The sequence below is a fragment of the Oncorhynchus kisutch genome, linkage group LG8, assembly GCF_002021735.2.
Source record: "Oncorhynchus kisutch isolate 150728-3 linkage group LG8, Okis_V2, whole genome shotgun sequence".
Classification (NCBI taxonomy): domain Eukaryota; kingdom Metazoa; phylum Chordata; class Actinopteri; order Salmoniformes; family Salmonidae; genus Oncorhynchus; species Oncorhynchus kisutch.
In genome coordinates this window covers 37,718,159-37,743,592 of record NC_034181.2, presented here as the reverse complement: position 1 = coordinate 37,743,592, position 25,434 = coordinate 37,718,159, and the positions used below count along the sequence as shown (strand labels likewise).

Below are 25,434 nucleotides of genomic sequence, written 5' to 3'. Positions count from 1 at the left end.
ACCAATCACCCGGACAGCTGATGAAACTGAGGAGTATTTCTATCTGTAATAAAGTCCTTTTGATGGGAACAGCTAATTCTGATTGGCTGGGCCTGGCTCCACAGTGGGTGAGCCTATGCCCACTCAGGCCCACCTATGACTATGTCACTGCCCAGTCATGTGAAATCCATGGAATTAATTTACTTCAATTGACTGATTTCATAATTTGAACTGTAACTCAGTAAAATCGTTACAATTGTTGCGTGTTACATGTTGCATTTATATTTTTGTTCAGTATACTTAAACAATTCAACCATTTATTTTGGCTATTCGGCTAGCTTTTGCTAAAGCCGATATCAATGAGCATTAGCATTCTAGCTAACAACGGCTGCATCCAAAATTAGCCATTTTGCAAAGATCACAACCAAATATAATCTTAGCACCACCGTTGAAGCAAGAATCAAAACATCATTGTAAGTGTATGAGCACCCCAAAAAGTTATTTTATTTAGAAGTAATAAAAAGGTACATCTAGGCTACGTTGAATGGGTGCAGATGGCGATGGCTTTTTACTGCCACCAAGAGTCGCGCGAATCTCTCAACTGCGTGATGTACGTCATTAATTTCCCGTGTAAACGCAGGTTGCAATCTGAGAGCCACAAAGTTGGTATAAACACAGATGGTGGATATATGTCCCGTTTACGATTGGGGAAAAATGTGTCTACTAAACGGGGTGGCTCTCCCATAGGCACCAATGCATTGGCAACTGGGTCTGGTCGGCTTTCATTGACTGTACATAAACCAAAAAAATGGAGTTTGATGTCTCGCTTCCGTATCTGGGCTCAGTGCAGCCTGGCATATTCAGCGACCGTTCTCTTATCGATTGGTTAGTTCTTGTGGAATGGGGAGGCGTATAAATTAAACAGTTTCAAGTAGTTTCAGATACTTTGGGAGAAAGCAGAGCAGTGTCTAAGGGATTCAGTTGAGGTCGGCCGCTTGGAAGATTTCTTTAATCTATATATATACACATTTTACATTATCGTTTTAGTGAGTTAAAAATGCAAAGCTGTGCAAAGTCATGGGGGATCCTATTCGCCAAGTCTGTGAATCCCCATGCACCTTGCAGACACATTCATGGTAAAAGCCGTATTTTTGGGAAACAACAGAATATAATCCAAACACTTAATAATGCTTGTGTAACTGTACGGGGTCTACGGACTTCTGCAGTCTATGCTGCTTCTAGACAAATAGACAGAATACTGCCTAGACACGATGATTTTGCAGAGAGGCACATTGGCCCAGGTGAAAGGGACAAAAGGGAGATGCTGGATGTGCTTGGACTTGAGGTAAGTTTTAAATACATTTTGGATAAAGAGAGAAATTATTGGACAGAAAGTAAGCTAATGTGTCGGTCCAATTCATGGCAGGCACTCTTGCATGTTTCTTATCATATACCGTAAACTTGCAACTATTTATACAAGTTCAGTTGGTTTTTGACTTGTATCGCATTTATTGCTTTTCAGTCGATCGCCCAGTTGATAGAAGATACAGTTCCAGAATCCATCCGTATTCAAAGAAGTATGAAAATGGATGATCCTCTCTGTAAGTGTTTCTTCTTTCCAACATCTTTGACAGCACGTGTTATTGTTGATGTTTGTGTTCTCGATAGATATATTGCCTCGTCAATGTTATAAAATACTGAATTTGCTAGCCGGTGATTTTTCTTTACAAGTGCGTTATAATGTATTTCTGTTGATATCCCTGACAAATTCATCGTGAATTTATTGATTAATAAATCATCTTGCATATGTCACTTTTTATGTTTTGTCAATATATTTTACTGATCTCTGAATTGTATTCTACAATGGGTGTAAATCAAGCCAAACGAGTGGCCGAAATGTAGATTGCACTCCTATTGTGTGCCATTGGGTGAAGCGCTCTTCACCCTTAAGTCTTCCTTTGAACATATTTGGAGTTGTTTTTGCGAAACTCAATGACCAGCACCAATCTCCAGTTGGGGAGCCGATGCTAATAGGATGGCAATTGGAGTGTAAAGTTCAGCCTTGAGCTCCTGTCCCAACTCCAGTTCAATCTGGTTATAACATTACATCACAGTTGAATGAAATGTACAAAGGAACTTCATGAGGTTCCTTGATGGGTTAGAGGCATTTATTTTTCTTACTTGAATACATATTTTTCACATTTAATAATAGACTGATTTCAGTTCATTGAGCGAATAGTGAGACCTTTTGAAACGTGTTTCTATCAATAATGGTTTGTCTACAGCAGACCTACATCTACGAGGTGTATTTCATTAGCAAACCCATGCTGCATAATTCCATTAGAGACCGACATATCAGATCACTTGCTAGAGATTTACAAGGCTACATACACATACTATTCTGGACAGGTGCAGTACATTGTATTACTACTTTACCTTGTTTTGTATAATAAATTACATTTATTTAAACAATAGTTCTGAAGCAACTGACAATATGGCCATAATACAATGAATTAAACATAAGTCAATTAAACAGACAAGCATTACATGCAAAGTAAATAAACACAATAGTATTGCCTAAGACAATTATTTGTAATAACATAGATGCATATTTTTTGACAATATTTTCACTACTGTACATTGATGTTCTACTGCGCTCTTTCCATTTGATAGTGATCCATAACCTATGTCATACAAACTACTGCATTGTTTTCAGAGGTCAATAGTGAAACTGGCTCAGCTGTCAAAATTCCTAGTATTATTGTTACGTAATTTTCTATTTTACATTAGATACATTAGTCATTGTTTTCACTATCCTGATACACTTTTGTATATAATATATAGTGTGTGAACACCCCTTCAAATGAGGGGATTTGGCTATTTCAGCCATACCAGTTGCTGACAGGTTTATAAGATAGAGCACACAGCCATGCAATCTCCATAGATAAACATTGTCAGTAGAATGGCCTTACTGAAGAGCTCAGTGACTTTCAACGTTGCACCGTCATAGGATGCCACCTTTCCAACAAGTCAAATTTCTGCCCTGCTAGAGCTGCCCCGGTCAACTGTAAGTGATGTTGTTGTGAAGTGGAACATCTAGAAGCAACAACGGCTCAGCCGCGAAGTGGTAGGCCACACAAGCTCACAGAACGGGACCGCAGAGTGCTGAAGCGCATTGCAAAACTTACTACTGAGTTCCAAACTGACTCTGGAAGCAATGTCAGCGTAATGACTGTTCGTGGGGAGCATCAAGACATGGGTTTCCATGGCCGAGCAGCCCCACAAAAGCTTAAAATCACCATGCGCAATGCCAAATGTTGGCTGGAGGGGTGTAAAGCTCGACGCCATTGGACGCTGGAGTAGTGGAAATGCGTTCTGGCAGTCAGACGGACGAAGCTGGGTTTGGCGGATGCCAAGAGAACGCTACCTGCCCTAATGCATCGTGCCAATTGTAAAGTTTGGTGGAGGAGGAATAATGGTCAGGGGCTGTTTTTTTCTTCTTCATGATTCGGGATAGGCCCTTTAGTTCCAGTGAAGGGAAATCTTAATGCTACAGTATTCAATGACATTCTAGACGATTCTGTGCTTCCGATTTTGTGGCAACGGTTTTAGGAAGGCCCTTTCCTTTTTCAGCATGACAATGCCACCATGCACAAAGCGAGGTCCACAAAGAAATGGTTTGTTGAGATAGGTGTGGAAGAACTTGACTGGCCTGCACAGAGCCCTGACCTCAACCCCGTCATACACCTTTGGCATGAATTGGAACGTCGACTACGAGCCAGGCCTAATCGCCCAACATCAGTGCCCAACCTCACTAATGCACTTGTGGGTGAATGGAAGCAAGAGCCCACAGCAATGTTCCAACACTGAGTGGAAAGCCTTCTCAGGAGAGGAGAGGCTGTTACAGCAGCAAAGAGGGGACCAACTCTATATTAATGCCCATGATTTTGCAGTGAGATGTTTGACGAGCAGGTGTCCACATACTTTTGGTCATGTAGTATATTTCAGAAGTGCTCAACTTGGGGGAGAGGAATAAGTCCTTCAATTGGTAATGAAGACTTTGCCTAGTGTATTCTGAAATAACACTGTACTACTAGTCACATGTTAGAACAGAACACAGTATCTGCCACTTGCTATTTGCATAATGGTTGACTGAATATCGCTTGGACCTTATTCTAGGTTGGGTAATAAGGTCTGTGGATCGGGGGGTTTAATACCACTTTCTGTCACTCCTTTCTGTTGCGTTCCGTTATGTAGCAAGCCATGCATGAAGGAACAAACTGATGGCCATACTGGTTTTTGCTTGTTCAGGTTGGAGGAGCTTGGTTTGCAAAGCCAGCAACGGATTCTCTCCTCAACAATGGTTCTGAATCAGGCTTTTCTGTTGCTTTGAGGATCTTTGCGACCATAGTGAAACTCCCCTTTGATGAAATGTGCAAATCCACAGTACGGCCCCCCACACTAAACCACTGGCCTCTACTACTAATGATGCTTCCACTTGTTTTGTTTATTAATGTTAGATATTTCCAAGCACCATCTTGTGCTGCTGTGTCCTAAAGCATCACATTTTTAAATGCAGGATGGATTTACAGTAAAACGTCTTGTGCCACCTAAATTCAAACCGCAAATGTTCACATCTTTGTGTGGTGTATAACAGGAGAAATGCTCATCCTGAATATGAGCATAGTTTGGGCACTCGGTTCAGAGGGGTCGTGTTGTCCATTCTTTGCTGAGGGAGTTGCTAAGCAGCAATGGAATGCCTGAGGAATTCCAGTGTCTCTGTGTGTATTGGCTGATCTCTGCCACAGCACTGAGGAATTAGGCTAGATAACTAGCCATCGGGAAAGGGACCATATGTTGCACATAATTGTCCCCGCCAATGCATAGTAATATGATGACCAAATGGAAATGCATTCGACATGTACCAAAATGTTGTATGCAGTTCACACACTAACATGACACGGAGAGATGTGGATTACACATCCAATCACATAAAGCTGTTTAGTTTAAATTCCTATCCACTCCATTTTGAAAGCAAATCTGATGCTATATGATGTCACTGCCCATTTTGTTTTGGTGGGTTGTTCAGAAAATGGATGTGTAAAATCATTTTCAAGTTGGTTTCATGCAAGCCTCCTCCCCATCCTGACTGAGTCAGGATGATCCGGAATCATAATGCAGCCACCTGCCTAGATTGGAGAGAAGATGCCATCAATCTTGTGCTGTTTTGCAGTTGAAATTAAGATACATTTTTATTCATTTAAATCAAACCAATAAGGAAACATAGACATCAGAAATTCCTTTTTATTGAAATGCACTTTTTTTTGTCTCAAATGCATGTGATACCAATTGTGATGGCTATTTCTCCAGGCGAGAATGAAGTCTTGGAGCGTCTCCAAAAGATTGCATCAAAGAACAAGGTGTGGAGGTCTTACATCGGCATGGGCTACTACAACTGCTCCGTGCCTCCAGTTATACAAAGAAACCTTCTAGAGAATTCGGGATGGTAAGGGCCACTTTGACAACCACACAGAGTGATATGTTCGTCTTGTAGCCAAGTTGTCCCCATTTTAGTAGGGCATTCTATATTTGATTGTGTACTCAAGGTGTGTATATGTATGGGCTTCTGTTAGTCATTAAAGCACTAATTGCTACGTTGCAGAAGAACTTGCCCCTAATCAGAAATCTTGTGACTTGATGCTCAAGTTTCCAGTTTAGATTTGCACTGGATTAAATTACATGCTCACATGTGGAATCTTGTGATCCATATTTGTTCAACTTAAAACGAGACAACACTCTCAATCATAACACTTTTTGATTTTACAAATGCATTTCTCTCCATCTTCGTAAACTTCCACTCACGTCAGCCTAGTGTCTTGATTCCTTGAAAACCAGCTTGTTTTTCTGTGTATCTTTTAATGATTTCTCTGTATCCTCTTCTCCTCAGGGTGACTCAGTACACCCCCTATCAGCCCGAGGTGGCTCAAGGTCGCCTGGAGAGTCTGCTCAACTACCAGACCATGATCTGTGACATCACGGGCATGGCTGTAGCCAACGCCTCCCTGCTGGATGAGGCAACAGCTGCCGCCGAGGCCATGCAACTCTGCCATAGGTAAGGTGAGAATAAACACAAGTGAGAGATGGTGGTTGACCATTAAAGGATAGTTAATTTAATAAAGTTAATGTATAGGGTCTAGTTGTAGTCTATAAATTGGGATCAGGCCTGGTCAGGTCACTTAGAAAAACTCCTGGTCCTACAGGTGTGTTCATAATTTTATTGTTACATGCTCTCCACAGACAGAACAAGAGAAGGACGTTCTACATTGACCCACGTTGCCATCCTCAGACGATCGCTGTAGTGCAGACAAGAGCCAAGTATGGGCATCCTTTCAATACTTCAGGAACAAGGTTAGAACTGTGTACCAAAAGCAGCATCCTCACTATTGGGTGCTCTGCTCTGTGATTGTTGACTAACAGCTACATCGGGGTGAAGACAATGCTGAAGCTGCCTCATGAGATGGACTTCAGTGGGAAGGATGTGAGCGGGGTGCTGTTCCAGTACCCAGACACCGACGGCAGAGTGGAGGACTTAACCGCGCTGGTGGACCGGGCTCACAAGGGAGGGGTAAGAGAGCCGCCACGTCTGACGTTATTGCTAGTAATGGTTTATTAACCTAGGATGATATGGGTGGCAGGTAGCCTAGTGGTTAGAGAGTTGGACTAATAACTGAACAGTTGCAAGATCGAATCCCTGAGCAGACAAGGTTAAAATCTGTCGTTCTGCCCCTGAACAAGGCAGTTAACCCACTGTTCCTAAGCCGTCATTGAAAATAAGAATTTGTTCTTAACTGACTTGCCTAGTTAAATAAAGGTAAAATAAAATACATCTTCAAGTAAATTGGGGTGAGGGTTTGGTAGACTTATTTGGATTTGTCGCTCCTGGTTTGGTAGGAAAGGATCCCTTCTTGCTACGCCACATAGCTTGCCCCGGTCTACTAACTGCTAGCTCTGCTGGCCCCGGCCTGCTAACTGCTAGCTTGCCTGCCCGGTCTGTAACTGCTAGCCCCTGCTAACTGCTTGCTTGCTAAGCCAGCCTGCTCACTGCTAGCTTGCCCCGGTCTACTAACTGCTAGCTTGTTTAGCTCCGGCCTACTAACTTTTAGCTTGTTAGCATCGGCCTGCTAACTGTCTGAATCGCCGTGTCTCCAGTCAGCCCAACCACTCACTGGACCCATATGTTCACTTGGCTACGCATGTCTCTCTCTAATATCAATATGCCTCGTCCATTACTGTCCTGGTTAGTGATTACGGTCTTATTTCACTGTAGAGCCTCTAGCCCAGCTCAATATGCCTTAACCAACCATGTTGTTCCACCTCCTACATATGCGATGACATCGCCTGGTTTAAACATCTCTAGAGACTATATCTCTCTCATCATTACTCAATACCTAGGTTTACCTCCAATGTACTCACATCCTACCTTTGTCTGTACACTATGCCTTGAATCTATGCTATCGTGCCCAGAAACATGCTCCTTTTACTCTCTGTTCCGAACGTGCTAGACGGCCAGTTCGTATAGCCTTTAGCCGTACCCTTATCCTACTTCTCCTCTGTTCCTCTGGTGATGTGGAGGTTAATCCATGTCCTGCAGTGCCTAGCTCCACTCCCACTCCCCAGGTGCTCTCATTTGTTGACTTCTGTAACCGTAAAAGCCTTGGTTTCATGCATGTTAACATTAGAAGCCTACTCCCTAAGTTTGTTTTACTCACTGCTTTAGCACACTCTGACAACCCAGATGTCTTAGCCGTGTCTGAATCCTGGCTTAGGAAAACCACCAAAAACCCTGAAATCTCCATCGCTAACTATAACGTTTTCCGCCAAGATAGAACTGTCAAAGGGGGCGGTGTTGCAATCTACTGCAAAGATATTAATACAGAACTCTGCAGGCTATCTAAGTCTGTACCCAAACAATTTGAGCTTCTATTTCTAAAAATTCACCTTTCCAGAAACAAGTCTCTCACTGTTGCCGCTTGCTATAGATCTCCCTCTGCCCCCAGCTGTGCCCTCGATACCATATGTGAATTGATTGCACCCAATCTATCTTCTGAGCTTGTGCAACTAGGTGACCTAAACTGGGACCACCCCTCATCACTGTCAAATGCTCCCTGAAACACTTCTGCGAGCAGGCCTTTCTAATCGACCTGGCCGGGGTATCCTGGAATGACATTGACCTCATCCCGTCAGTAGATGATGCCTGGCTATTCTTTAAAAGTGCCTTCCTCACCATCTTAAATAAGCATGCCCCTCTCAAAAATGTAGAACTAGGAATAGATATAGTCCTTGGTTCACTCCAGACCTGTCTGCCCTTGACCAGCACAAAAATATCCTGTGGCGTTCTGCATTAGCATCGAATAGCCCCCGTGATATGCAACTTTTCAGGGAAGTTAGGAACAAATATACACAGGCAGTTAGAAATGCTAAGGCAAGCTTTTTCAAACAGATATTTGCATCCTGTAGTACTAACTCAAAAAAGTTCTGGGACACTGTAAAGTCCATGGAGAATAAGAGCAGCTCCTCCCAGCTGCCCACTGCACTGAGGCTAGGAAACACTGTCACCACCGATAAATCCAATATAATTGAGAATTTCAATAAGCATTTCTCTACGGCTGGCCATGCTTTCCACATGGCTACCCCTACCCCGGTCAACTGCCCGGCACCCTCCACAGCAATCCGCCAAAGCCCCCACCATTTCTCCTTTATCCAGATAGCTGATGTTCTGAAAGAGCTGCAAAATCTGGACCCCTACAAATCAGCCGGGCTAGACAATCTGGGCCCTCTCTTTCTAAAATTATCTGCCGAAATTGTTGCAACTCCTATTACTAGCCTGTTCAACCTCTCTTTTGTATCTTCTGAGATTCCCAAAGATTGGAAATCTGCCGCGGTCATCCCCCTCTTCAAAGGGGGAGACACTCTAGACCCAAACTGCTACAGGCCTATATCTATAGATTACTGACAATTTTTGAATCCCACCATACCTTCTCCGCTATGCAATCTGGTTTCAGAGCTGGTCATGGGTGCACCTCAGCCACGCTCAAGGTTCTAAACGACATCATAACCGCCATCGTCAAGAGACATTACTGTGCAGCCGTATTCATCGACCTGGCCAAGGCTTTTGACTCTGTCAATCACAACATTCTTATTGGCAGACTCGACAGCCTTGGTTTCTCAAATGATTGCCTCGCCTGGTTTACCAACTACTTCTCTGATAGAGTTCAGTGTGTCAAATCGGAGGGCCTGTTGTCCGGACCTCTGACAGTCTCTGGGTGTGCCACAGGGTTCAATTCTCGGGCCGACTCTCTTTTCTGTATACATCAATGATGCTGCTCATGCTGCTGGTGATTCTCTGCACCTGCTCGCCCGTCCAGCATCACTACTCTGGACGGCTCTGACTTAGAATACGTGGACAACTACAAATACCTGGTTGTCTGGTTAGACTGTAAACTCTCCTTCCAGACTCACATTAAGCATCTCCAATCCAAAATTAAATCTAGAATCGACTTCCTATATCGCAACAAAGCATCCTTCACTCATGCTGCCAAACATACCCTCGTAAATCTGACCATCCTACTGATCCTCGACTTCGGTGATGTCATCTATAAAATAGCCTCCAACACTCTACTCAACAAACTGGATGCAGTCTATCACAGTGCCATCTGTTTTGTCACCAAAGCCCCATACACTACCCATCATTGTGACCTGTACGCTCTCGTTGGTTGTCCCTCGCTTCATACTCGTCGCCAAACCCACTGGCTACAGGTTATCTACAAGTCTCTGCTCGGTAAAGCCCCGCCTTATCTCAGCTCACTGGTCACCATAGCAGCACCCACTCGAAGCACGCGCTCCAGCAGGTATATCTCACTGGTCACCCCCAAAGCCAATTCTTCCTTTGGTCGTCTTTCCTTCCAGTTCTCTGCTGCTCATGACTGGAACGAATTGCAAAAATCTCTGAAACTGGAGACTCCCATCTCCCTCACTAGCTTTAAGCACCAGCTGTCAGAGCAGCTCACAGATCACTGCACCTGTACATAGCCCATCTGTAAACAGCCCATCTATCTACCTACCTCATCCCCATACTGGTATTTATTTATTTAATTTGCTCCTTTGCACCCCAGTATCTCTACTTGCACGTTAATCTTCTGCCGATCTACCATTCCAGTGTTTAATTGCTATATTGTAATTACTTCGCCACCATGGCCTATTTATTTCATTAACTTTCCTAATTTGCACTCACTGTATATAGACTTTTTGTTGTCTTTTGTTCTACTGTATTATTGACTGTATGTTTTGTTTATTCCATGTGTAACTCTGTTGTTGTATGTGTCGGATTGCTACGCTTTATCTTGGCCAGGTCGCAGTTGCAAATGAGAACTTGTTCTCAACTAGCTTACCTGGTTAAATAAAGGTGAAATGGAAAGAAAAAAAAAATGAAGCATATATTCAGTGATTCCCTTTGATGCAGGTCTTTGGTTGAACAGTGGGCACGGGAGAAAGTGTAGGATGTGGTGACTCCAGTTTGGTACCTAAGTGCTGTGTATTTATTTATTTTAATTTTATTTTACCTTTTTATTTAACTAGGCAAGTCAGTTAAGAACAAATTCTTATTTTCAATGACGACCTAGGAACAGTGGGTTCAGGGGCAGAACGACAGATTTGTACCTTGTCAGCTCGGGATTTGAACTTGCAACCTTCCGGTTACAAGTCCACCGCTCTAACCACTAGGCTACCATGCCGCCTCAATGTCTCTCATCCCTGTAGGCTCTGGCTTGCTGTGCCACTGACCTGCTGGCCCTGTGTGTGCTACGCCCCCCTGGAGAATTTGGGGTGGACATTGCCCTGGGCAGCTCCCAGAGGTTCGGGGTACCTCTCTGCTATGGTGGTCCCCACGCTGCCTTCTTCTCTGTCAAAGAAAACCTGGTCAGGATGATGCCTGGCAGGATGGTGGGAGTGACAAGGTGAGAGCCCTTGAGATTCACATTGGTCCTGTTCAGAATGGAAGTCAGATCTCTTGAAGTTGTTCAATTTTGGGCAATATAAGCAGCATATCGAGATTTACTTTATATCATACTTGCTCATAGTCTAAAAGACTGAAGTATGTGGAACACCTACATAAAGACAATATCTTGATGTACATTTGTTTTAAATGTCCCTTTTTCACCTGCAGGGATGCCGCTGGTAAGGAGGTGTACCGCCTGGCCCTGCAGACCAGAGAGCAGCACATCCGCAGAGACAAGGCCACAAGTAACATCTGCACTGCGCAGGTACTGTACACCCGACACACTAAGCCTCCATCCAATATTGACACACTGAGCCTCCATCCAATATTGACACACTGAGCCTCCATCCAATATTGACACACTGAGCCTACATCCAATATTGACACACTGAGCCATCCAATATTGACTGTTGGAATCGGCTAAACTTTGAACATTGAGATATGAAATAAATGATAGAGAAGAAGCCTTGAGTAGAAGGAGTGAATGGGGCTGGGTTTTATCGCAGAAGTTAATGGTTCTCTGTAGGAAGACAGATAGCTTCAGAATGTGTTGGGTGGAAGGGAGGAAAACAACGTGTTGAGATAGAGATGACAGATGCAGATCTGTGGATTAGATGAAGGAGGGGTTGAGGTCAGTAGGTGAGAACGGAGTCCCTTAAGGGAGTAATAAGGGTTTGGTATTCTGTTACCCTCTTTCTGTTGAACCATAAAATGTAAGGATTGGAGAGAAGGAGGAGTTTCTTAAGTGGGATGTATATAACTGTGATGGTGAGAAATGTTTTGCTGTCTGAATTACAGCTGTACAGATACTTTGGGAAGAATTAAACTTGGTTAAAGCTTCTCTAGAGTCTGAGTTACTTACTCTGAAAAATTAGAACCTAACATGACACACTGAGCCTCCATCCAATACCGACACACTGAGCCTCCATCCAATACCGACACACTGAGCCTCCTTACAATACCGACACACTTTGCCCCAGAGCAGTTATTTTGTATACATTTAAAATAAAAAATAAACTAGATGTAGTGGTTGTCTGCGTTTTTCTAAGTATATTTTTGAAGAACTTTCTCTCACCTTCAAACTGTATATGTCTCTTCCAGGCTCTGCTGGCCAATATGGCAGCCATGTTTGGAGTGTATCATGGACCCCAGGGCTTAAAGCACATTGCTGAGAGGACACACAATGCTGCACTGATCCTGGCTGAGGGTATGTCCTCCAACACTCTCACTGCACATGTGCATTGCTTTATTATCTGCCAACCCTTCTTCTCTTACATCACAACACTTAGGGCTTATGTCAATCAACCGTGACCTAATTCAATCACAAGCGTGTATTGAGAAAGAAATAGTAACATTGCTTTTCTTTAGATAAATTATGAATGATACTGGGTTTTTAGAAATGCCTTTCTCTCCCTCCCTTTGTATCAGGTCTGAAGCGGGCCGGACACAGGCTGCACAGCGAGATGTTCTTTGACACACTGAAGGTTGGCTGCAGTGTGGCAGCCAAGGACATTCTGGCGAGGGCTGTCCAGAGAGAGATCAACCTGCGTGTTTATGGCGAGGGAGTGGTGAGTAGTACCATGTTCATTTATGCTATAGATACACACACACACACATTTCTTTCACTCTGAAATGATTACTGTGTTTCCCTAGTTAGGTGTGTCTCTGGATGAGACGGTGAAAGAGAGGGACTTGGACGATCTGCTCTGGGTCTTTGGATGTGAATCCTCAGCGGTACGTTTTGATTTCAATATTCCATATAGGAGTATGCATAAACTCTGCGTTGAGCCGATTGCTATCTTGAGAGTGAGTGCAAAAGATGCATCTTGAAGCCATGGGACAAACACTGATTTTAGCTATCCCATATATAATTCCATTAAATCTCAATTGACAGGAGCTCATTGCTGAAAAGATGGGTGAAAGGGTGAAAGGCATTATGGGTAGTCCTTTCAAGAGGACCAGCAAGTACCTCACCCACGCAGTCTTCAACAGGTTGGTCTGTTTGTAACGAACTCAAATTCCAGTACTGGCCTGGGCGTGATGAGGATGACTCTTGATATGCCATAATTGTTATTATGACTTGTGTTCTCAGCGACAATAGTATTATCAGTATGATACCAGAATGGTGAGAGACATTAGCTGACCTTCCATATTGATTAGTTCTTTCTGTTGTCCCAAACTGCACTTTATGCCTGATAGAATAATTCCTTACACTGGTAACATAAGGTTGTTTACACATGTACTGTAAGTGATAATACAAGGTTTTAGAAGTGAAATAACATATTAGGCCTAAAACGTGTCTTATGATCTTGATTCACTCTGATTCTTCCTCCCCGTGCAGTTACCACTCCGAGACCAACATTGTGCGCTACATGAAACGCCTGGAGAACAAGGACATCTCTCTGGTTCACAGCATGATCCCACTGGTGAGTCTCATGGGAAAGCAAATAAGAAACATTTTACTTTAGACATGGTGCTGTTCACATGATCTGAATACTACACAAAAAAACTGCAAACCACTGTAAAGATTAGTGGGCTATCACCATTTTTAATATCCATTTTGTTTTCCATGTCAGGGTTCCTGCACAATGAAGCTGAACAGTTCTTCAGAGCTCATGGTGAGTTAATAACAGGTCAATTTGAATTAAAGGCAGTCAATTCAGGACATAAACTGAAATTCCAATTCAATAATTTAAAAAAGGGCATGTATTTTCAATGATTTCTCAATAAACTTAAAAGTAAAAGCTGTTTATTTAAAAAGTTGTTTTTTTCTCCTTCATTTTAAAATCCAATCAGTGCCTGAATTGACTTTCTTCAATTTGAATTGAACCCAACCCTGGTTAATATCTCTCCTTGGACAAAACATTAATACACCTCCCTAGTATTGAGTGGAAAAATCATTCTTTAACCTCTCCTCCCCTTCATCTACACTGACTGGATTGGATTTAGCAGGTGACATGAATAAGGGATCATAGCTTTCATGTTTTGTACACTCAGTGGATGTCCCCTTTTTACCCTGATTACTGCAGTCCTTTTTTTATGGTGGTGTTCTGACTATTTCTCACATTGTTCCCTCTTTCCAACTGTTTTAGCCCATCACCTGGAATGAGTTTGCCAACCTTCACCCCTTTTGTCCCCTGGACCAGGCTGAGGGTTACCAGCAGCTCTTCAGGCAGCTGGAGAAGGACCTCTGTGAGGTGACTGGCTATGACAAGATCTCCTTCCAACCCAACAGGTAAGCCCCTCACTGACACCAACATTCTGTCTGCGGGGGGTGGGGGGGGGGGGGGGGGGGGATTCATGACCAACTGGGATGTCAGTTTCCCACACATCTGAGCGTGATTTACCAAACTGATTTACCCCACTGTCAAAGGATCGTTGGATTTAGTTCAGGTCATTCTACTTGATCATTTAACTATCAAAGCTAGCTTTGTGGCTGATATCTCTATGGTCCCCCCCCCCCCACACACTTATTCAGTATTATCTGGGCTGATGTATAGCACACTGTGCGACATTGGCCTAGATGGCAAGATAGCAGTATGGTTGTTCAACTTAGTCTATGCTTTCCCTTTACAGTTACTGTAAAGCCCATTGACCAACCTTAGAACTTGGCACGTTTGATGGTTATGCTGAGACAGGACTTCACTGGGAGCATGTTTCTGAGCATGTGGCTGGTACATTAACAAACTGGATGACCTCTTTTTAGTGGTGCTCAGGGAGAATATGCTGGCCTCGCTGCCATCAAAGCCTACCTGAACTCTAAAGGAGATGCCCATAGAACGGTAAGTATTGTTCTAATGGAATGAAACACACACATTTTTGCTAGCACACGTACTAGGCAAGGCAGAGTCATGCAGTATGGGAAAGGGGGATACCTAGTCAGTTGTACAACTGAAATGTGTCTTCCGCATTTAACCCAACCCCCCCCGAATCCGAGAGTTGCAGGGGGCTGCCACAATCGACATCCACATCTTCTGCGCCCGGGGAACAGTGGGTTAACTGCCTTGCTCAGTGGCAGAACGACCTTGTCAGCTTTCGGTTACTGGCCCAATGCTCTAACCTCTAGGCTAGTATGTCCACCCTTTGTTAATTGTTAATGCAATAAAATGTAGATTATAAAATTACAGTATTTTTGGGAGTATATTGTCAGAAATGTGGGGGTATATGTACTATAAATGATAACCCTAATAAATGTTCAGCCTGAATGTTTGCTGTAGTCAGCCTGTAATAAGCGTGTCACATGGTATTGCACATGGGATACTTAGACCTGCCTACGATCATTTGTTTATCAGCGCATGTAAAGGCATCAAGAGACTTGTTTTAGGTACAGACCGCTTATAGGTATGATGATGGCAAAGATAATCATCCACTCGTTTGCCAACAGACATTGTATTGGAAAAGCCTTCTGAAGAATATCGTGTTTTGGATACTTAAACAGGAACTGTTTGAAAGTCCTCAAGTAGACTAGCGGTTAAGAGTTGAACCAGTAACTGAAAGGTTGCTGGTTCGAATCCCTGAGCAGACTAGGTGGAAAATCTGCCGATGTGCCCTTGCGCAAGGTACTTAACCCTAATTGCTTCTGTAAATCGCTCTGGATAAGATCGTCTGCTAAATTACTAAAATGTAAATCTAAGTATCACAACCGTGTCAAGTAGAGTTCCCGTTTTGTAATTTGACATTTGTCTCGAGCTCTCACCACTATCAAAAATACAACTCCCTTATAAGCACATCTTAGATAGTGGTGTGAGCTTTTCAAACAGTCAATGTCCACAGTTGTGCAAATAAAGGACAGAAAACCCAACACTACCTGGAGGTTACTTGATTTCAAGATCCCATATTTGGTGATTTTAAGACTTTGGGATCAGCAAGTCATGGGCAAAACTGATTGAGCGTGGCTGTTTTTCCCGTCAGGGGGAATGTAAATGTTACCCAACAAACACACAGGTATTCGTGTCCCTGTGACATGGTTGAAAATGTATAAATAAGGGATAAAATCAGCTGATTACCTATTTTGCATTGATGTCACAGAGATTTGCACAAAGAAATGTTAGGACTCTAATGCTGTAATGGTTGACTTACTTAGGCCTAGTTGGATCTCTTTTACTTTGTGATGGTCTGATTGTAACTGTCTTTGATGTTTTCTATTTTGCTCAGGTTTGTCTGATCCCCAAGTCAGCCCATGGTACCAACCCAGCCAGTGCCCAGATGGCTGGCATGAAGGTGCAGGTGGTGGAGGTGGACAAGGATGGCAACATTGACATGGCAAACCTCAAGGCACTGGTAATAGCTGGTTGGAGTGATTCTGATAATAAGCTCGCTGTTACAGAAGAGCCTTTCAATATAACTAATGATCTTGAGTATCCCCTCAAATGCTTTTAAATCTAAGCACAAAGAATAGGTGAGAAACATGGTGGCCAGAGAGTCGGTGGTCACTATCTACCGGTCGTGCAACCAGCAGTGAATTAGCCCCCTTAAAAGTGGCCTCTCACATTGCAGAGTCACACGGACTAACCCATTATTCCTCACTTAGGTGGACAAACACAAGGCTAACCTGGCAGCCATGATGATAACGTACCCCTCCACCTTTGGTGTGTTTGAGGAGAGCATTGATGATGTGTGCAATCTCATCCACCAGAATGGTGGACAGGTCTACCTGGACGGTGCTAATATGAACGCACAGGTGAGAGAAGAGTATATGTTTGTCACCTTGCTGATAAAGTATGTTTTTGTGTGGACATACTGCATAGATACTTTTTAAGTTGAACAGTGTGTTTATATAAACTATTTTGTATAGTAAAACTTTGACCCTTTTTGCCAAAATAATTTAAATAACACATTGGGTTGCTTATCCAGGTGTTAACTGAATCATGGACCCATCAATCACAAGACTATTTTGAATAAATTTAGTTATTTGAGTTAATTGAGATACTGTGTGCGTGTATTCACATACACGCACAAGAATGTGGACACCCCTTCAAATGAGTGGATTTGGCTATTTCAGCCACACCCGTTGCATATATAAAATCGAGCACACAGCCATGCTGTGTCATAAACATTGGCAGTAGAATGGCCTTACTGAAGAGCTCAGTCACTTTCAACGTGGCACCGTCATAGGATGCCACCTTTCCAACAAGTCAGTTCGTCAAACTGCTAGAGTTGCCCCGGTCAACTGTAAGTGCTGTTATTGTGAACTGGAAATGTCTAAGGGCTGGGGCTCTTGTTCATGGTTTGGGCTTAGTTCCATTTTGAAGGGAAATCTTAATGCTACAGCATACAATGACATTCTAGACGATTCTGTGCTTCCTACTTTTTGGCAACAGTTTGGGGAAGTTCCTTTTCTGTTCCAGCATGATAATGCCCCCGAGCACAAAGCGAGGTGCTTACAGAAATGGTTTGTCGAGATGTGTGTGACCTCAACCCCATCGAACACCTTTGGGATGAATTGGAATGCCGACTGTGAGCAAGGCCTAATCGCCCAACATCAGTTCCCGACCTCACTAATGCTCTTTTGGCTGAATGGAATTAAGTCCTCAAAGCAATGTTCCAACATCCAGTGGAAGACTTCCCAGAAGAGTGGAGGCTGTTCTAGCAGCAAAGGGGGGATCAACTCCATATTAATGCCCAAGATTTTGAAAAGAGGTGTTCGACGAGCAGTTGTCCACATACTTTTCGACACTACTTTTGGTCATGTAGTGTATATTATTTAGTTATTTATTTGTAGCATTTGAACATAGCATTTTTACAAGGCTCCCAGGGAGTGCATGGGTGTGCTATTCCACAGCGTACAGAGTGACCTTTGACCACAAGTCTGTGAAAAATACAATAGCCATCGGTCTGAGCACCCCAAAATTCCTTTCTTGAGCAGAGGTCAACTTTCTCATGCTTTTCCTCCCCTGCCAGCAGTGGCCTCTTGCATAGTCAGTCTACACAGGATCCTAAGGGCAGGGATATTTGGATGTGGAGTGGTGGGGGAAAACCCTCTTTCATATGAATAACATGTTTCACTACCTCGTGCATTGCAGGCATGGATTCAAATAGTATTTCAAATCATTAAAATACTTAGGCTGTGTTTCATAGAGCTTGCCTGGGGCAACAGAAGCAATGCAATAGTCCCAAACGTGCAAATAAACAAACATTTGGTACTCCAGGCAGGATCAAGTATTTGAGCAATTACGTTTGAAAGATTATTTTTAAACTCAAGTCTGATGCATTTTACCCTCCACCAGTACAGTAGCACCCGCTTCTGCAGATAAGAGGAAATGTAATTTTGGAGAATTGCCTTTCTATCACCCTGTAATCTCCTCTCTCTCCTGCCTGCTCTGCTCTCTACAGGTGGGCTTGTGTCGTCCTGGTGACTACGGATCTGACGTGTCTCACTTGAACCTACACAAGACCTTCTGTATCCCCCACGGGGGCGGAGGACCAGGGATGGGTCCTATCGGAGTGTAGGTGACCATAACAGGATTGTTTCCATCAAATGCACAGTAATGGAATAGTACAAAAACTGAACCTGCCCAAAGGAATATAACTGGCCAAATCCATTATAAATGGGGAGTTCTGTCCTGGTCAGGTCACATAATATATGTATGCCATTTAGTAGACACTTTTTTATCTGAAGTGACTCAGTAATGCATGCATTCATGGTAAGGAAACACTCCTGACACTATTTTTTTTGTGCAAAACATGACTTAAAAGTGGATCATTAATGACTTTTGATGACTTAATGGAGTTGTGCATGTTTAACAGGAAGGAGCACCTCGCCCCGTTCCTGCCCTGCCACCCAGTGGTCAGCATGTCAGCAGGCAACATGTCCAGCTCCCTGGGCACCATCAGTGCTGCCCCCTGGGGCTCCAGTGCCATTCTGCCCATCTCTTGGGCTTACATCAAGGTCAGTACCAGTGTACTGTAACTATCCTATGGTTCAGTGCCATGAAATGTAAATAGAGATAATGATAGATTTGTTAGAATAGTGATACTTTATTGGTGATACTTAAAGGTCTTTATAGGCAAATGCATGGGAGAAAAACATGCAACTGAAGTGGGGACGTACCAGTTTAGTACATGCGTTGATACCCTTTTTGGATCCTACTGTGTAGATGATGGGAGCCAAGGGTCTGGTTCATGCCACAGAGGTGGCTATCCTTAATGCCAATTACATGGCCAAGAGATTAGAGAGCCACTACAAGATCCTCTTCAAAGGCAGGAAAGGTGAGTGGTGTTGGTCCTATTCACCCAAGTATGATGTCCTGTGTCCATCAGTAATCGGCCAACACTAGCAAATGTTGGTTTTCTTAATTAACACCGATTGTTTTGGGGGGGGTCCACAGGTTTTTGTGCCCACGAGTTTATTTTGGATGTGAGGCCATTCAAGAAGACCGCCAACATTGAAGCGGTGGATGTGGCAAAAAGGCTACAGGATTATGGTGAGCTGGAACAGGGATATTCACAACATTGCATTTACGGATAGTTTGGTACTGCTTAAAGGTCAACAGGGTCTACTTCTGTCTCTTTCTGTATATTATGTAAAAGATAATTGCAAAAAAATATATATATATATATATATATATATGCAAATGTTTCCCCCACATTCCACACACAGGCCCTCTGCTTACTTAAGTACATATTTAAAGTAATGTTTTTACTTTTTTATTTATTTAACTGAGCCCTCTCCTCATCCCCCTCTGTGTCTGACCCTGGCCAGGTTTCCATGCACCCACCATGTCGTGGCCCGTGGCAGGAACCCTGATGATCGAGCCCACGGAGTCGGAGGACAAGGCAGAGATGGATCGCTTCTGTGATGCGTTGATGGGAATTAGACAGGAAATAGCAGACATTGAGGAAGGCAGGATGGATGCCCGCGTTAACCCACTGAAGGTGCACTGTCCTGACTCATAGACACAATTTACACTGCGTGTATTAAGCCATGCAATCAGCTACATACAATGGTCTATAAACTCATAGCTATTTTCCTCAATTAAATGTGTGTGTGTGTGTGTGTGTGTGTGTGTGTGTGTGTGTGTGTGTGTGATAGCATCCTATATTTCAATCTAAGTTATAACAACTGATTGTGATAAGACATACCACTCTGGTGTTATAAAAAATGTGTGCTTTATTGATATGACCTAAATGTAGCAAGAGTTGAGGTATGTTGCCAGAGCAGCTAAAATAGGTGTTCACTTGGGTCTGTCTGTGTCCACAGATGGCCCCTCACTCCCTGGCGAGCATCACCTCCTCCACCTGGGACAGGCCATACTCCAGGGAGTACGCTGCTTTCCCCCTGGTGAGTCTTCCATCTGGAAAACATCACTACCAACTCTACTTCCCCTGAGGAAATGATGGCTCTGTTTACAATTTGATTTACCAAAATCGTGAGACACAGATTATTTTACTCTCTCTGTATTAATGTTAACAAATTGTAAGCATGGTAAACTCAAATGTTTCTCATTTTAAAACTTCCAGCCATTTGTGAGGCCAGAGACCAAGTTCTGGCCTTCCATCTCCAGGATCGACGACATATACGGTGACCAGCACCTGGTCTGCACTTGCCCCCCTATGGATGTGTACGAGTCACCGTATGAGGAGAAGAGAGCTTCCTCATGACACTAACGCCTCTGTTATACCAGCCCTCATCATTCACCACACTTCCAAATTCTGAAAGTCCAAGAGTTGTGTATCTTTTTTCTGTATTTCCGTGATGTACCCTTGGTGCCTCAACTCTGTCTATATTCTATGTTGTACAAATAGTTGCCTTGACTCTCCCTTCACGCTGTTTTATTCTCTAAAGTCCAGGATCGGCCCAAAAAAACGTATATCTAAACTTCTGTAGGGTTGTTGTTTATTTGCCATGTGTTTCGTGTATGAATATTTTCAAATGTGTATTTTGACACTTGTTTGCCTAATTACTTATACTAACGTTAGTCTTGATGTTAATACTTTATGGGGATAAAGAAAGTGAATCATCTTTAAATGAAAAATAGTTGTAATAAACATTGATTGTCTGGATCTTTTCTTGTTCAGTTTTGGAAGTAGACTAGACTTCAGTAAAAATCACATTTGAGGTAATACTGCCAGCTAGATGTGACTGTTGGAATATCGACACTTGTTTTGTCTCCCATGGTTTGCCACATGATTTATTCTGCGGGACACAACACTAATACATTTTTTTAATCACCAGACGACATTATATAATTGGGTGAAAAATAACAAGTGCCGATTACAGTTCTCGTAACTGTCCTGTGTTCAGTCTTTGATGCTGATTAATTGGGTTTTTAAATTATTACAGTTCAAAATATGAGCATGAGAACCTAAGGGAAGTTCCTTCATTTAATTAATATGGTTAATCCTATTGGGTGATAATCATTTTGCTTTGCATCAAATCTAGTTTGTGTGGTTTATGACTGAAAGCACAATCAAAGGAACTGTTGGGGGTGCATGCCTAGTTTAAAGTAATACCTACACTTACTGTATGCAAGAAGCTATGGCATTTTTCAATTTCTTAAGACACACACCCTATTTTTACCCCATCTGCTTTTCAACTCCCACATGGTGCTAAGGTTTTGGGGATTGACATTAAGGATTTCCCTATTGCCTGGGGCAAGTGAGCAGTCCTGCTCTGAGGTTGCCCCATTGGGCAGGTTGTATTTTTTTATGTGAAAACAAAACTGCTAAGAATTCCAGTTGCCTAAGATTAATCATCTGGGGCCAGATTCCCAAAACCTTATTAAGAAGAAATTTCTCTTAACTGATATCTTTTCCTTAACTATAGACTTAAGAAGAAAGAACATGTTTTAGAACAGCAATCTCAGTATGAAATATGCTAACATGGCTGCCATTGCTAACTAGATAGCTAGCTAAATTGGTTACCCAGCAACAGACATGTTAAGAAGATTCGTTGAGGAAATGCACTTACAAACTATCCAGCCCCTGGTTCCTCCCCATTGTTTAAGTGAGAGACAAATTTAAAGAAAGTTAAACTCCTTGACATTTTCCACATTTTGTGTTACAGCTAAAATGTTAAATGGATTACATTTGTCACACAATACCCATAATGTCAAAGTGGAATTGTTTTTTGAAAGTTGTAAAATTAATTAAAAGCTAAAATGTATTGAGTCAAGAAGTACAGTGCATTCGGAAAGTATTCAGACCCTTTGACTTTTTCCACGTTTTGTAATGTTAAAATAAAATAACCAATGTTTATATCCCAGGACAAATTAGCTAGCAACAGCAAGCTAGCTAGCTAAATTGCCATAAATGTTTAATGCTTTTTTAATACGTTTCTACCTGTCCCCAAATGAATATAATTGGTTCAGAGTTTGTTTTGATATTTCAACCTGGGTGTCCTGATCACGTCTGGTGTGGGGGGACAAAATCAACATGCATGCAATGGTGCATGCAGACTCACACGTGTGTGTTCGGGTCAGCATGTTATTCGAAAATTGATATAAATAGTTTCCCCCCTCATCAATCTACACACAATACTCCATAATGACAAAGCAAAAACAGGTTTTTAGCAAATGTATTTTCAAGTCTCTTCAAATATGTTAGATCACGTTCAAGTCCAGGCTCTGGCAGGGCCACTCAAGGACAATCCGAGACTTGTCCCGAAGCCACTCATGCATTGTCTTGGCTGTTTGCTTAGGGTCGTTGTCCTGTTGGAAGATGAACCAGTCTGAGATCATGAGCGCTCTGCAGCAGGATCACTCTGTACTTTGCTCTGTTAATGTTTCCCTCAAGCCTGGCTAGTTTCCCAGTCCCTGCCGCTGAAAAACATCCCCCATAGTATGGTACTGCCACCACCAAGCTTCACCGTAGGGATGGTGCCAGGTTTCCTCCAGACGTGACAGCTTTGCACAACTGGATTGTACAATATTTGCACATTATTCTTTTTAAAATTCTTCAAGCTCTGTTACGTTGGTTGTTGATCTTTGCTAGACTGACATTTTCAAGTTTGCCATAGATTTTAAAGCCGATTAAAGTCTAAACTGTAAGTAGGCCACTCAGGAACATTGATTATTGATTATAACTCCAGTGTATATTTGGCCTTGTGTTTTAGGTAATTGTCTTGCTTAAAGGGGAATTTGTCTCCCAGTGTCTGTTGGAAAGCACACTGAACCAGGTTTTCCTCTAGGATTTTGCCTGTGCTTCATTTTATTCTGTTCACTTTTATTCAAAAAATCTCCCTAATCATTGCCGATGACGAACATACCCATAACATGATGCAGCCACCACCATGCTTATTTATATTATTAAGAGTGGTACTCAGTGATGTGTTGTGTTGGATAAAAAATATCCACTGTCCAAATAACTTTTGGAGCTTACTGTGTGTAAACTGGCAACTTTAAAATAGTGACTGACCGGGTATAATATCAACACCCTCTGTTACTTACTGTAACTCCTGTGAAGCAGCTTAATAAGGATAAAACCCTAACTACACACTACAAGCTCTGACTCGATAAATCCCAAGAGCTCATAAACTGCAAACACAGTTACTGCAATATCATCTTAAACAGATTCATATTATTTGCAGTAGCTCTCACAAGAACCTCCTTCAACCCCTTACCCCTTAACTCCCTAACTTAACGCTCTCCTTAACTCTTGTAAGCACAGGCCTGGGTGACCATTGGGTCTGTTTCACTGGGAGCTGCCTTCCTCCTCTCGACAAGCCAGTCTACTAGTGCCACAAGCACACCAGATATGATGAGAACCAATCCAGACAGGTAGAAGCCTGCACCGAAGTCATTGGCCAGGTCAACCAGCCAACCTGTGCCAAGGAGAGAAGGAGGAGAAATGAGACCACATAAACAAGTGGCCTGGATGAATAAACCAATATCTTCACTGAATTCAAGCTTAGTTCATTCAAAGTGCAAATTAATGCAAACCCTTAGTAGGAAGCAATTTTTTGAAACAAATTGTCCCATAATCTCCAAACTGTTCCCTTTCAATTGTTACCAAACTTATGCTTTTTATATTTATTTTGTAAGAAAATGATTTATTTAGCCCTATCTATACATAGTCAGTGGCCAGTCTATTAGATACAGCACCCACAAAAATAGTTTGCTCCTACAGACCGTGAGTCACGTGGCTGTATATTGCTATATAAAGCAGACAGGCAACAAGACATTCATTTACTGTTCGATTGAACGTTACAATGGGCAAAATGAGTGACCTAAGTGATTTCGAGCATAGTATGATCATCAGTGCTAGGAGCACCGGGTTCCACTATCTCAGAAACAGACGACCTCCTGGGCTTTTCATACACAACAGTGTCTAGGGTTTACCGAGATCGGCATCTCGGAACGCAAAACTCGTCCGTCATAGTCACGGATAGGCTATTGCAGAAGACGTTCCACTCCTATTAGCTAAAAACAAGAAGCGGCTCGTGGGCACGTGATCGTCAACACTGGACAATTGAAGAGTGGAAAAACATTGGTCTGGTCTGACGAATCGCGATTCCTATTGCGTCATGCTCATGGCAGAGTCAGGATTAGATGCAAGCAGCGTGAGTCCATGGCCCCATCCTGCCTGATGTCAACAGTACAGGCTGGTGGCAGGGGGTGTTACATGGGGGTGCACATGTTAGGTCCCTTGATACCGATTGAGCAACGTTTCCATACCCCAGAGAATTCAGGCTGTTCTGAAGGCAAAGGGGGGTCCAACTCAGTACTAGATTGGTGTACCTAATAAACTGGCCATTGAGTGAAGGCTAGCCTTAGTGGGCGCTATGGATCTCCACTATCGTCTGGGCTTAATGTGCTCAGCTAGTAATACACTCGTGTCCCCCGGCTACCGACAGAGAGGGTTGCCCTCGCTTCTAGTCCTCAGGAAACAATGTAGTATTTCGTTTTTTTTTTACATTGTTAGCCCAGAAAATCTTAAGTGTTATTACATACAGCCGGGAAGAACTATTGGATATCAGAGGCTCTTCAACTTACCAACATTACGACCAGGAATATGACTTTCCCAAAGTGGATCCTTTGTTCGCACCACCACCCAGGGCATTTAATCTGATTCCAGAGGCCGACCCAAAACAACGTTGCCGTAGAACAGGTAGACGGATCGGCCTTCTGCACACCACCCACAGCTTCCGAGTATGGTTATCTCGTTGGTTATTGTCACAGCCGAGTATATCCCCCCTCAAGCTGATACCACGTCAGCTGTCAAAGAACTTCCCTGGACTCTATGCAAACTGGAAACCATATATCCTGGGGCTGCATTTATTGTTTCTTGGGATTTTAATAAAGCAAATTTGTGAACAAGGATACCTAAATTCCATCAGCATATTGATTGTAGCACTCGTGTGGGCAATACACTGGATTACTCTATCTTCCGCGATGCATAGAGGGCCCTCTCCCGCCTTGATTCGGCAAATCTGATCACGACTTCATTTTCCTCCTCCCATCCTA

General features: G+C 42.9%; 1 protein-coding gene across 1 annotated transcript; it reads left to right on the top strand.

The window, feature by feature from the left end:
- Positions 1–827: 827 nt before the first annotated feature.
- LOC109895729 (glycine dehydrogenase (decarboxylating), mitochondrial) lies at positions 828–21,019 on the top strand. Its single transcript, XM_020489665.2, has 25 exons — positions 828–1,324; positions 1,502–1,580; positions 5,350–5,485; positions 5,927–6,091; positions 6,277–6,354; positions 6,457–6,604; positions 10,795–10,991; positions 11,201–11,297; positions 12,134–12,239; positions 12,461–12,600; positions 12,686–12,766; positions 12,927–13,024; positions 13,374–13,458; positions 13,609–13,650; positions 14,125–14,267; positions 14,739–14,814; positions 16,187–16,312; positions 16,563–16,712; positions 18,365–18,477; positions 18,779–18,920; positions 19,129–19,240; positions 19,360–19,455; positions 19,734–19,906; positions 20,232–20,312; positions 20,492–21,019. The coding sequence occupies exons 1-25, from the start codon at positions 1,037–1,039 to the stop codon at positions 20,630–20,632; spliced, it is 3,093 nt and encodes a 1,030-aa protein (XP_020345254.1). The 5' UTR covers positions 828–1,036; the 3' UTR covers positions 20,633–21,019.
- Positions 21,020–25,434: the final 4,415 nt, after the last annotated feature.